Here is a 14540-nt window from a genome sequence, read left to right on the forward strand (position 1 = left end):
AAAAAATCAAGATTTTCCATTTGAAGAGCCCCTGAAAGAAAATACTCTGGAGAAAGGTCAGTAAGAGTGGGCCAAAGCTGAATTCTTCAGATCTGCTTAGAGAGTGTGGAAAGTCTGTACCCTCTACTTTTCGTGCTTTCCAGCTGGCCAAGAGCTCCCATGGCATTTGTCCAGCTTTGCCTTCCCCATACCTTTACATCTTAAAGGAACTCATACTGTGCAGTGGAAATACCTCAGATGGAAACCTAAGTGATAGTTAAAAGCTATTGTAGAGAGGTAATTAGAAAATTAAAAACTGATTAATTTTGATTCCATCAAGATAATCCATTACCCTTTCTGCTCTGTAGCAAAGATATGACCTTTCAAATTTTCCAACAATAAACTGTCATACTAGGAAAATATATTTCCTTTAAATATGTCCCACTTTAATTAAAATTACTCATTCTACTTATTATGGTTTGTCTCTTCAAACTTTTTAAATCTTAGGTTTTCTGTAGAAAGTTAAGGGTCCAGTCAAAAATGAAAAAGGTGGTTTTAAAAATAAGCACAGTCCAAGTTCATTCCATAGTTCATTTATTCATTGATTCCTTTGTTCGTTCATTCAACTAATATTTGTTTTACAGAGGCTATATGCTGAGGAACGTGGTAGGCCCAGGTTGTGCCGTTAATTAGCTATGTGATTTGGGGAAAGTCACCTAATCTCTCTGAATCTCAGCTTCCTCAACTGTAAAACAGCTCTATAACCAACTTTGCAGGGTTGCTATGAAGGTTAAATAAGATGACCTCTTATAAGATGGTGAAAAATTAGAAGCTTCTCTTTTGCCCTTCTCCATCCATTGCTATATCCAAAAACTCATATACAACAGAGACGGAAAGTCTCAAAATCCCTGGAAAGTGGAAATGTCAGTCAACTATTTGCAAGACTCACAGAGTGAACTAGATTGAAATCCTTTGAGTGACCATTGCGTGCATTACCCTGAATAAGAAAAACTGGGCTAAACAGTAAAAAACAATAAGAAATTTCTTCACTTACTCACTGAATCAATGTGAGAAATGTGGAGACTGCCCCAACCAGAAATTTAGATAGCTAACTCTAGTTTGAGCCAGCTCAAAAAATGAATCCAAGTAAGAGTTTACAAATTGAGAAGTCCAGGTAGAAGATGCCTGATGATAAATCTTTATTAAAGTTAAACATGTAGAGTTCCATCTAAATAATTGCTTAAGTGTAACAAAATTGAATACAAAAGTAAAAAAAGAAAAAAGGAGCCTCAAAGAAATGTGAAAACAATAATTCAGAAATAATATTCTAGGTTAATATTTCTAGACAGATTTGCAAATGTCATGAGATAATGTGGAAAGTAAAAGCTTCTAAATCCCCCAAGAAGCCAAAAATTATTATTTTATTCCTAAAGTTTATATACAGGAATTTTATATACAAAAATGAATTCAAGAATGATTTGGAAAACTTTAAGATGGTCATTTACCTGTAGAACTGAAAACCACTAAAATAATATAGAAACCAAAAAGGCGAGAAATAAACATGATTAAAACTTTCCTAATTGTAGGAGGTGATTTTCAAATTGGGATGAAAAATAAAAGCCTACTTTACAGTTAGCATTTATAACAGATATTTCTTTTTAAAAGCTAAAACAAATGGATAAAAGCATAAAAGTAAAAGAGACAAAGATATGTCAGGCAAAAGCAAATAAAAAATGAAAAATTATTACAGTAATATACAAAAAGTTTGTAATTAAATCAGAACAAAGAACATCATTTCCATAAATATATAAAAATGCTCATCCTCCTTTGCAAAAATATTAAAGCTTTGATGGAGAATCACTTTTTAAAAATTTGTTTATTTTACTTATTAATTTTTGGCTGCGTTGGGTCTTCGTTGCTGAGTGTGGGCTTTCTCTAGTTGTGGTGAGCGGGGGCTACTCGTCATTGTGGTGCGCAGGCTTCTCATTGCGGTGGCTTCCCTTGTTGCGGAGCATGGGCTCTAGGTGCGTGGGCTTCAGTAGTTGCAGCACATGGGCTCAGTAGCTGTGGCTCATGGGCTCTAGAGTGCAGGCTCAGTAGCTGTGGCACATGGGCTTAGTTGCTCCTCGGCATGTGGGATCTTCCCAGACCAGGGCTCGAACCCGTGTCCCCTGCATTGGCAGGCAGACTCTTAACCACTGCGCCACCAGGGAAGCCCCAAGAATCATTTAAATTATAAAATTTGCAAAGATGTTTTAAAGATGATAGTCAATATTTTTAAGGGTGTGATGGTAGTCATTATTCAGTAAGTATTTATTGAATACCTAGTAGTGCTAGTCACTTAGTAAGACCTAGCAGTATAGTGTAATCAAATGAACACATCCAAATATGCCTTCCCATTTATGAAGATCTTATAATTTTCTTAATTTAAAAAAATTTATTTTTATGTATTTTATAGCCTTTCTCCTAGTGTGAATGGAGTGTTTTTTCCATTTCAAAGTTATTGGGAGTATTGAGGAAAGTCGTTGATTTGTATTTCTTTAAACATCTTTATTGGAGTATAATTGCTTTACAATGGTGTGTTAGTTTCTGCTGTATAACAAAGTGAATCAGCTATACATATACATACATTCCCATATCTTCTCCCTCTTGTGTCTGCCTCCCACCCTCCCTATCCCACCCTTCTAGGTGGACACAAAGCACAGAGCTGCTCTCCCTGTGCTATATGGCTGCTTCCCACTAGCTATCTATTTCACATTTGGTAGTGTATACATGTCCATGCCACCCTCTCACTTCGTCCCAGCTTACCCTTCCCCCTCCCCGTGTCCTCAAGTCCATTCTCTACATCTGTGTCTTTATTCCTGTCCTGCCCCTAGGTTCTTCAGAACCATTTTTTTTTTTAGATTCCATATATATGTGTTAGCATACAGTATTTGTTTTTCTCTTTCTGACTTACTTCACCCTGTATGACAGATTCTAGGTCCATCCACCTCACTACAAATAACTCAATTTCGTTTATTTTTATGGCTAATATTCCATTGTATATATGTGCCACATCTTCTTTATCTGTTCATCTGTCAATGGACACGTAGGTTGCTTCTATGTCCTGGCTATTGTAAATAGAGCTGCAATGAACATTGTGGTACACGACTCTTTTTGAATTATGGTTTTCTCAGGGTATGTGCCCAGTAGTGGGATTGCTGGATCATATGGTAATTCTATTTTTAGTTTTTTAAGGAACCTCCATGCTGTTCTCCATTGTGGCTGAATCAATTTACATTCCCACCAACAGTGCAAGAGGGTTCCCTTTTCTCCAGACCCTCTCCAGCATTTATTGTTTGTAGATATTTTGATGATGGCCGTTCTGACCTCTGAAGACCTTCGAGCCTCAGCTCCCAGCCCCCACCCACCCCAGTGGGTGAGCAGACAAGCCTCTCAGGCTGGTGAGTGCTGGTTGGCACCGATCCTCTGTGCGGGAATCTCTCTGCTTTGCCCTCCGCACCCCTGTGGCTGCGCTCTCCTCCGTGGCTCCGAAGCTTCCCCCTCCGCCTCCCACAGTCTCTGCCCACGAAGGGGCTTCCTAGTGTGTGGAAACCTTTCCTCCTTCACAGCTCCCTCCCTGTGGTGCAGGTCCTGTCCCTATTCTTTTGTCTCTGTTTTTTCTTTTTTCTTTTGCCCTACCCAGGTACGTGGGGAGTTTATTGCCTTTTGGGAAGTCTGAGGTCTTCTGCCAGCGTTCAGTAGGTGTTCTGTAGGAGTTGTTCCACATGTAGATGTATTTCTGATGTACTTGTGGGGAGGAAGGTGATCTCCACGGCTTACTCCTCCGCCATCTTGAAGGTCCCTCCATGATTTTTGTATATTTGTCTTGCAGTCAGTGTTAGTCTTTTAAGCAAATATCTTAATACTAGCAGTGTTTTGTAAAAGCAACTTGGGTTTTCCAATTCTTTCTGAGTTAATTTTGTTGATTTATATTTTTTAGGATATTAGTAATTACCTCTAGGTTCTTAGTTTTGACATAAGATTGCATAAAGTATTTGATTTTAATTTTCTCAATCACCTATATATTTGTGGGTATGTATTCTATCCTTTCTCATTTGTGATCTTGTATACTTTTGTTTTCTCCCCTAATTAGGATTATAAGTTTATTATCTATTACTAAAGGGAAGATACTCATGGATGTCTTTATCCTTTATGTTATCTTAATATTTCCTATTTTGTTAGTTTTGGCTTTAATCTATGTTAATTTCCTTTCTTGGCTTATTTTGTTTTTTTATCCTAATTTAATACTTTCCATAGATGAATATTAATTTTTTCTCTAAATGATGAACATATTTAAAGCCATAAGTTTTCCTACAGCCTTTGCTGTGCTCCACTGGTTGGATATGATGTGTTTATATATTTTTTATTGCTTTCTAAATAATTTACAATTTTGTTTCGGTTTCTTCTGTAATACAAGGATTATCGAGGAGTGTGCTTGCTTTTTATTTTCTTTCTGAGTCTTTTGTTTAGAAATTCATTTTTTCTTTTTCTTTTTTTTTTTTTTGTTTTGTGACCAAAGAATGGGATTCATAAAATCTCTCTTTTTTTAAATTTCTTAAAGCTGATATTGTGTATGTGTGCAGATCCAAGTATATGACAGATTTTTGCAAATGGTTTGTTGATGATGAAAACATCTTTATCTTCTATTTAAGCGATAAAGGAATCTATTAAATTTACTTAATCTGTTGTACTATTTATTTCTTTTATGTGCTTACTTATTTTTTGTCCACTATATCTAATTTGAAAAATGCCATATTAAAAACTTTCCATATTTATATTTTAATTAATTATATGCAATAGTTATGTCAAGTTTATCCTACATTTTTAAGTAACATTTGCTTCATTTACTTGTCTATTATATTATTTGGTGAAAACAGGTTTATAAGTATTTTCCAGTCTTCATAAATTGTACTTTATATCATTATATAATATTTCTATTTGTTCTATTTAGTGCTTTTAAATTGTTTATCCTGTTCAGTACTTTTAAATTCTATCTTGCCTATATTAATATTGCCATTCATGCATTTTTTTTTTTAGATTTTTTATTTATTTATTTATTTATTTATTTATTTATTTATGGCTGTGTTGGGTCTTCGTTTCTGTGCGAGGGCTTTCTCTAGTTGCGGCAAGTGGGGGGCACTCTTCATCGCGGTGCGCGGGCCTCTTACTATCGCGGCCTCTCCTATTGCAGAGCACAGGCTCCAGACGCGCAGGCTCAGTAGTTGTGGCTCACGGGCCCAGTTGCCCCGCGGCATGTGGGATCTTCCCAGACCAGGGCTCGGAACCCGTGTCCCCTGCATTGGCAGGCAGACTCTCAACCACTGCGCCACCAGGGAAGCCCCATTCATACATTTTTATTTCTTTGTTTTCTGTTCATCTGATATATCTTTACCTGTTCCTTTATTTTTGCAAATAACATATAACTGGGTTTTATTTTTTAACGTAAATTAACTGTTTAGCTGAGAGAATTCAGTTCACTTTTATTAATTTAATAATTAATATACTTGATTTTATTCCTATCGTTAAAATTTCCTATTTTATTTTGTTGTTTCTTTTCTTAATTTTTTGTTGATTTGATCAAGAGGCTATTAATTTTCTTTATTTTTTCTTTTTTAATTTGGGAGTTCTGTACTTTTTATTTTATTAATATTTACACTCATCAGTACATAACCCTATTATTCCATGCGGCAAATTATCAAATATTTCTCTCCCAAGACACTTTCTTCTCCTACTTCTCTCCTCGCCCACTTCTTCCAACAATATGAGAACTCTGGGATCCCTTTGCTTCCCTACTCTTTGCTCGTATACCCATCAGAGGAGAACTTGTGAGCATCTTTTTTTCCTTCCACCCTCCCCTGAGTTTTAGACTATTTGAATTTCTGTTGCAATGTGTCTCTTCTTCTTTAAGAGTTCTTATTTAGTACTTATATTGCAATTCTTAGATGATCTATCATTATTTATTTTGATTTGACTCTATGGATACAGCAAATTTTGTTGCTCACCACTGTTTTCTCTTCTCTTAGTTTTTCTTCAACCTTGAACACTCTCTGCAGGTTCATTCAGTGTTGTTGTAATCCTAATACTGCCTTAGCATCTCCCTCAGATTGGGTATATGGTGATAACCTGGCTGGATGTGGGACTCTGAGTCTGCAGTCCTCTTAAGAATCCATGAATACTATTTCATTGCCTTCTACCTTTTGAATGTTCAGTCCAGTGCCAGTCTAATTCTTTTTCCTTTGTAAGCAACTTTCTCTTTCTTTACAGAAGACTTTTCTTTATCTCAGAGCTCAAGATTTATACTAGCATGTGTGTATGTGATAATTTTTCTCATCAGTTCTACCTGAAACAGCACTTTCAATGTAAAGATTTGGATCTTTCTAAAAATCAGGATAAGTTTCTTTTTTAAAAAATAGTTTCTTTTTTATAATTATTTTTCTCCTCCCATCTTCCTTTTCTTTTTCTGGAACTCCTATTATTTACAGGTTAGATGTTCTGGGTCTTTCCTCCACACTTCTCTCTTTATATTTTTCTAATTCTCCTACTGGATCTTAACATCTACTAATTCTAATCTCAAGATTGATCATCCTTTCCTTCAACTTATCTACTCAATATATTAACTTAAAAATCTTATTTTTCTTAGTTCTATAAGTCTTTTTTAATGCCCTCTTGTACCTCTTCAAATACTTATTATTCTTTTGCTACCCCCAGCCTTTCTCTTTTGTTGATAGACTGCTCTGATTGCCTTCTTTATTCTTTGTCTTTCTGGCTGTTAGACCTCTTTGGGTGTCCTTTTATTTTCCTTTGTTCATTGTGGCACAGGTGCAACTGCTGGGTACTTTAAGTGGACTGGTCCCATGAGTGTGGGAAGGCACAGGAGTTAACTGTGCGATGAGGGAAGGACAGATAGCTGCAGACAGAGAGAGAGCAGTATATTCAAAGACTTTGGGAGTAAGCATGGCATATATGAGGAAGTAAAAGGCCAGTGTGGCTTAAAAATCAAGGGAGAACAGAGTATGAAAAGAAGCTAGAGAGTAAGGTAATGTTGGGCCAGACTGTGCAGGGCTTTGTAGGCCATCATAGTGAGTGTGGTCTTTTCCTAAAAGCATGTAGTATTGCAGTGTTTTATACCAGGGGTTTTAACTGGTATAACCAGGTATATTTATGTGAATATCTGATTCACATTTTCAGAAGATAATAAGGATTCCGTGTAGAGAGCAAATTTAAAGTGGTCGTGTGATGCTGCGAGACTAGTGAAGAGATGTAGTAATAACCCAAAAGAGAGATGATAATAACATGATGGTCAATATACAGGAAGTACACTTTTAAGTGGTAAAATGTAAGGAGGTGTATGAGAGTGTGGAAGATGTCTAAGATACCTCCAAAGTATCTGCATTACACTGATGCTGCATGAAATGGGAACATCAAGTTGGAAATCACCAATTCAGTCATCCATGTCACAGTGCCTTTGAGATACTCAAGTGGAGAAGTCAATAAGCAGTATGAATCGAGCAGGCCTGGACAGGGGATGTAAATATGTAAGCCATCTGAGTTAGGTGTAAATTGAAACTCTTAGCCGTGAATGAGAACACCTTGGGAGAGATAAAGAAGAGAAAAAGGTTGTTAATCTTGTACACTGCTAGTATCTGTCTAAATTGGATTATCTTTTCTGGAAAGATGATTGGAACGTGTATCATTGTCTTCAAAAGTGATTGTAACTTTGATTCTGTAACTCTATCTGTAAGAATCTATCCTCAGAAAATAATAGTAGTAAATTAAAGTAGAAAGGCAAAGGCTTATGGATAAAAATATTTATTTGAGCATTATTTATGATGGCAAATAAAGTAAATTACTTACCTAATGTTAGGAGGAGGTCAAGTAAATTATCATACATTTATATTAATGAATATTATACCATTACAATTTGATGTTTATGAAGATGTAATAGCATAAGTATATGACCATGATATAATAGTAAGTGAAAAGGACACAAAATTGAGAGAGAGAGAGAGAGAGAGTGAGAAAGAGAGAGAAACTCAACTGTGGAAAAATGCATAGAACAAAAGAATATAAAGAAATAGGTTTATCTGTAAATAGTAGAAAATGGTTGATTGTATCCATTTTTATACTTTTATCTAGTTTCTAAATTATTCTAAATGGGCATTATTACATTTTGTGTATTATTTTATTATTAAGAAAGGAAATACAAAATTATAGTATTATCCAGTTGTCAATATGCACTTCATAGGCACTTTACTCTGTTAAATATTAATGTTCTTTCCTTTTCACAATATTGATGAGCATTTGTGATTTGAATCCAGCACAATATTTTAGTTTTTTGAGATTATTGCCATAATTTTAAAGTTTTATGAGCCATTTAGACTTGTAAATTAGTTTCAAAAATTCATCTAATTACTAGACAATAGCAAATCCATTCCCCTCAGAACAACTCCCTGTCAGTTGGCACTCAGTGTGTCATACTGAGAACATTTGTTATTTCCTTCCCTTCTTATTGCTTAGCAGTACAGATAACTGTAAATTCTTTAATGTGAAGGTTTTTTAATTGTATAATACATACATATAGGAATGTGCTAATTATTTTAAATGCAATAGATTGTGTTTGTTTTTCTTCAGTGACTGTCAGATAACCTTTTATTTGGATTGTCGTTTGTATCATCATCTGCAGGGATATGAAATCATTTTGAATTTGGTTCAAAACTAAAAGCACGATTTTTTTTTTTTTTTTGACTCCAGGAATGTATACAAAGACTATCGCTTTCTCGAGCTGGCATGTGATTCACAGGAGGATGTAGACAGCTGGAAGGCTTCTCTACTAAGAGCTGGGGTTTATCCAGATAAATCTTTAGTAAGTTGGATATATCTCTTATTTTAAAATTATTAACCATGTTTAAGAAAGCATAATTCTACATACTATATGCTGGAGAAGCTAGTTCTTGTTTGACTTAATTAATTTGCCATAGTTTTAACTGCTACTTTGCTTATATATTTTTTTATCCATTAGATTTCTATTATAAGAAGTTTATCAGTATATTTTTAAAGAAAATGCCCAACTTTGCCATAAAACATAACATATGTAATCTCAAAGCAAGAGAGTTTCTTTGTTTTAATTTAAAATTTTATTTTCCTTTATATGCTGTTCTACAGTATACTATTCTATAGTATTCATATAAGCAGCTTATAACATTCTTCATATAGTCATAGTATATATATCATCAATCATAACACTATTTCATATTCTTTAAAATGTACTTATTTTTATAAAAATCTACCTCCTTTCATTGTGTCTGTAGTACCTATATCCAAAATTAAACTCTGGTTAATGTCATTGTGAGTATAAAAGAACAAAAAAATATTACATTGCTATATTAATAAAGATAAGTTATTCCCACTTATCTTTATTAATATACTTCAAGGGTCTTAGAGACACTTCTCTCATTCAAGTTAATAAACAGACCTTCTATTTGTGTTCTTTGGAAAATGTAATATTACACAGACTAGTCTGGATTTAAACTTCAGAATTCCCACCCAACATATATACACACACCATTAAACAGACTCTGCAGATGAGTGGCTCTCACTGCTTACTTGCTACCCCCGAGACATTGTACTATCTGGGTTCCCCCCGAGAAGTTAAGCAATGAGACTGAGCTTTAAGGATTTACTCCAGCTTGACCTTTGTGGTGCTTAGATTGGCTGTAGATTGTTTATAGGACTGACCGTGTATAAGTTGGGTTATTTCTATGCCCCAAATAGGGATAGAGTCTTCTCAAGGGAAAGTCTGAGATGTGAGCACATTGTGGGACAATTGAAGCATCTTGGGGTGAATTTCAGACCTGACCATATCCCTGAGGTTACACTGGAAACAAAGTTCCAGGGGTAAAGGATAGAGGATTTGTGCCAAAACATTCTCCTTGTTGCTGTTATTTTAGTTCTCACGTAGACCTCTTAACCCTATATCAACCTCCACTTGTCTGGTTAACACCTAAAACAGTGAACCCCCATGACACACCCTGTGCCTTCCAAATGAGGTGAAACCAGACTCTTTCCAGGTGATATGCAGTACAGAGGTATCTTCTGTACCACTTCTATTTTTGTTGTTAATTCTAATCATTACTTATTACTCTTTCCTATCCATTGATGGTAGTGTGTTTAATTTCTATATTAAACATTCTATATTAAAAATGCACATATACTTAATGTTTTATTCATTCATTCCACAAAAGCCTGTTGAGCACGTGGTTTTTGCCAGCTACCTTTCCAGGCATTAGTGATGCAGAGGTGAACAGTGAGGTCCTGCCCCCCTCAAGGAACAGACGTTAAATAAATGAATGGATACAGTATAATTGTAGAGTGTGATTTGTTAGAGTGATAAGTTCTATAAAAAATTAAATTAAAGGGACAGATAGTGAGAATGAGGGGCAAGTGAGCTTTATTTTAGTAAGGTGATTAGGGAAGGTCCCTTTGAAGAGTTGACATTTGAGTAGGCTCCTGAAAGAAGCGGGGAATAAGTAATATGAACGTCTGATGGAGAGTGTTCATAGCAGAGGGCTAGCAGGTACAAAGCAGCTCAGTGTCTTAGAAGAGCAGCAAAAAAAGTCAAGAGTGTCTAGACACAATGAAGGAGAACAAAAGTAGTTGATGATTTCCAAAAGTGGTCAGTAGCCAGATTATGTAGGCCTTGAAGGAGGTGGCCAGCATTTGAGTTTTATTCTGGGTGAGATGGGAAGCCATTGGAGGGTTTCAAGCCAGTTAGTGACATGATAAGATTTATATTTTTAAAAGATTGTTATGGCTGGATTGTTACGAGAATCAGCACAGCCTGTGGGTTAAATCACAGGCTTTAGCATCAAACTACATAGACTGAAATTCCTGAAGCTCACATACAAGCTGTGAGATCTCGGGAAGGTTTTCTAGCCCTTTTATCTTTCAAGATTCCCACATCTAAAATGGAGATAACAAGAGTCTGCTATAGCGTGGTTGACAGGATTAAATGAGATAATGCAGGGAAAGCACTGGACAGGTTAAACACAAGTAAGCACTCTATTTTTATTTATAATGATGATGATGATAATAATAATTATCATTTTCATCACAGACTACTTACTTAAGCAAGTAGAAGAGAGTTTAAAACATTGTGGATATTTATAATACAGCCCAATGAGATTGTAAATACTTTATGATATTTTTTGTCTTCCAAGTACGTTTGGTTATATAAAATGTCAGTGTGTTTGTGTGTGTGTGTGTGTGTGTGTGTGTGTGTGTGTGTGTGTCTTCCTTCCAAGGAACTGTAATGTTTGTGAAAATGTTTTCTTACATCATGATTTTGTCAACTAAACTTATTTTAAATGCACTACACAAGTTTGCTATTTTTAAAAAAATTATGTAATGCATCTCTTGTGAGCAAAAAACTGTCTTGGAAAAGCAAAATTACCCATCCCTCTGTGAACTCTTTTTATAAATCTGAATTTTCATGTATCCATAGCTCTACACAAAAGAAGATGCTCAATGAGATATTTGCTATTTTTTTTTATTAGGCTGCTCAATTTGAAGCAAATCTAGAGTTGTCCTACACAAACTGTTTTGATTCTTTTCACATCATTTTTATTTGCTTATTAACATACATTTGGTACAATTGCTTGGAAAATCGAGACAAAGGGGCTTTTTACTACATGCCAAAGACATGACAGGAAATTAAACTTGGCAGTGTGCCATGAGCATCGCTTTTCTCAGTTTTCATCATAAACAATATTTGCATTTCTTATGCACCATGTAGTTCTGCAGGTTATATTACACTATTACTTGACTTTCAGATGTTTAAATGGAAGCTAATTACTGAAAGCAATCTAAGTAGAATGCTTATCTAAACATTGCATTTCGTGAATACTCTTAAGTTTGGGGGAAGCGATACTTTTAGGTAGAGTTATTCCTAATTTAGAAAGATTTGATGAAGAAGTCAGAGTAACCTAATAACAGATGTCTCTTTCTAAGTAAATTTTTAGGACTTCTGGTGTTTTTGTTTTTGTATCAATAAACCATTGAGTCAACAGCAAATCAGGCAATCCCTACACTAATAATGAAACATTTATGTGTCATACATGGATATGAGTCTAGATAAAGTTCTGCTTTCTACATGAGACATCTCTATTTTAACTCTACATGAGACATCTCTATTTTAACTGGAAAAAATTCTACATAGGTCATTTTTCTAAATTGTATAAGTTTGGCTTCATTTAGATAAATAGCCATCACCCAGATTTGAATGAATTGACGTTTTGGATAATTTTTTTGTCCAAACTAAGGTTGCATACTTTTTTATAACATGTTTATCCTCATCATCTCTTTTTCTATCGTGTCCACGTGGTGGAATGTTTTTATGTCACTCATATAACAGTGTTCTGCTACCTTGTTCCTTCTGTCTCTTAGGTCATTTCTCTTGGAGTATTCTACAAATTTTTCTTCTTTCCTTCCCTTCCACCATCTTCTCCCACTTCCTTCCTTCCCTTCATCTATCACTATTATGGTGGACTCTAAAGATTCAAAGATTAAAAAGGAGGCAATTCTTACTTTATAGGAGTTCCAAGTCTAGTGGAAGAGAGAGATGCAAATAAATAACCACTCTACAGTGTGATTAAAAAAACTATAGTAGATATCTATATAAAGTACAACAACCCAACTATATTCCCATGTGCATTTTCTAATTACCTTCATTCCCTTAAACTTTCTGGATCTAATGCTAAATGTAGACTTCTTATCTGAGCATTGTATTGTAATAGTATGTGGCCCTAAAATGGAAATGAGGAGTCCTGAATTTTGTTTCCCACTATGCCACTGACTTACTCAGTGAACTTAGACATAACATCTCTGAGCCACAACTCTGGCACTCTACCATCACCTGAGCTTTCTGAGCAGCCAGAATATTTTAAAAATATATTTAAATCTGAATTTGGATTAGGCAGAATTTTATTTTTTATTTCTATTTCCTTTGGCCATTAAATTGAAATTATAGTCAGTATAAAATTGTTAAATAAGTGTGTAGGATTTTACACAGTTTCAAAGTAAAGATGTTTCTAATGGAATTAATTAATAGTTTTCTGGTTTTGTTTTTTACTGATGAGATATTCCCTCAAGGATTTGGGGAAAGTTGAAACAGGAGTGGGGACTGAAACCGAGTCCCCCTGAAACTGAGTTCCTCTGCTAAGTTTATAACTAACCTCTCTACCCAAAACTTTATTCCCTTTCTTGCTCCGCACCATTTCCACCTCAAGATTAAGGAGCATCAAAAAGTGTGTGTGTGTGTGTGTGTGTGTGTGTGTGTGTGTATCAATAGCTAGGCAGGTCATAATTTTAAAACTTTTAAAATATTTTATGACACATGTACATAAATTTTTCCTCTAAGTGTGAACACAAATAAGTGCAAATTTAATTAAATATCTAAAGAATGTGGTATAACAAATGACTGATTTTTCTGACACAGTTTTGTCAGCTCACAGTATGACTTAATCTATATATAAACATGAAGGAATTCCAAATTCTTTGGAACATTCTGTGTGCATTGAAGTTAAGTAGACTTTAAGTCAAATCCACTCGCGTTGGAATCCCAACCCTTCCATTTATGTGCAGTGTGGCTCAGGCAACTTACTTCACTCTCTAGTTGTTTATTCTTTTTTAAACACAAAACAATAATCTCTTCCTCTGAGTGATTTTATGGGACTAAATGAATGCTGTTGCACATCACACCTAGCTCAGTGCCTGCAACTGGATGAAAGCATTCAATGCCATGTAACCTTTATTATTGTTATTGACTATCATTAATGTGTCCATGAAGCTGTACTTCTCAGTTTAGTAGTTCCCTTTTCTTTGGAAACTATCAGTGAGATCTGGGGAGAATTTCCCCAACTGTTATCTCAAGATACCAAATTGCTGCCCTGTGGACAGGCGGGCCTCAAAGGCTCCATCAGTTAGTCAGGAGTGAGCCATAGAGGCTGTCAGGGGAAGTGAGAATCCACAAGCCTACCCTCAGCTGCTGGTTGACTGGCTATCTGAAAAAAGCAGCTTGCAAATCTGTGCATGCCCTGAAATAAATTTGGTGCAAACTCAGTTTTGCATATTTGTTAAGTCATATACCTCAGAACTTTTCACAAGGGTTTTTTTAGCTATCTAGATAGATGGTCCTCCCCTCTAGTATATGATTTAAGAGATGAAACATGACAGTAGAAAGTGAAGCACCCTGGAACTTCACTATACCTCTGAATTCAGGACTCTCCCAGGACTCTCCCACTCATAATTCATGCTTTTAAGGACTGCCTTGGAGGTTGAAACCATCCAGTAATGAAATCTTTTGGGGACATCAGAAAGTCCTTTTGGATAGACCCTGCAACTGAACTTTTCTCTGTGGCAAATGACAAATAGGGGAGAAGAGGGATGGACACAGACCCCCATAAATATTTATTAATATGGTGATGACCACTCCCATGCGTTTACTCAGCAGTCTTTTGTACAAG

The 14540-nt window shown here is 35.4% G+C and overlaps 1 protein-coding gene across 4 annotated transcripts in view; it reads left to right on the forward strand.

Annotated features, from left to right (window-relative positions):
- Positions 1–14540, forward strand: part of DNM3 (dynamin 3) — a 579267-nt gene that overhangs the window by 475374 nt on the left and 89353 nt on the right. For all 4 annotated transcript variants that reach the window (XM_007165323.2, XM_007165324.2, XM_007165325.2 and 1 more), the window contains one exon: positions 8773–8884. In XM_007165323.2, coding sequence (XP_007165385.1) covers positions 8773–8884 — 112 coding nt within the window. The remainder of the gene's footprint in view (positions 1–8772; positions 8885–14540) is intronic.

The sequence above is a fragment of the Balaenoptera acutorostrata genome, chromosome 1 (genome assembly GCF_949987535.1).
Source record: "Balaenoptera acutorostrata chromosome 1, mBalAcu1.1, whole genome shotgun sequence".
In the NCBI taxonomy this organism is placed as follows: Eukaryota; Metazoa; Chordata; class Mammalia; order Artiodactyla; family Balaenopteridae; genus Balaenoptera; species Balaenoptera acutorostrata.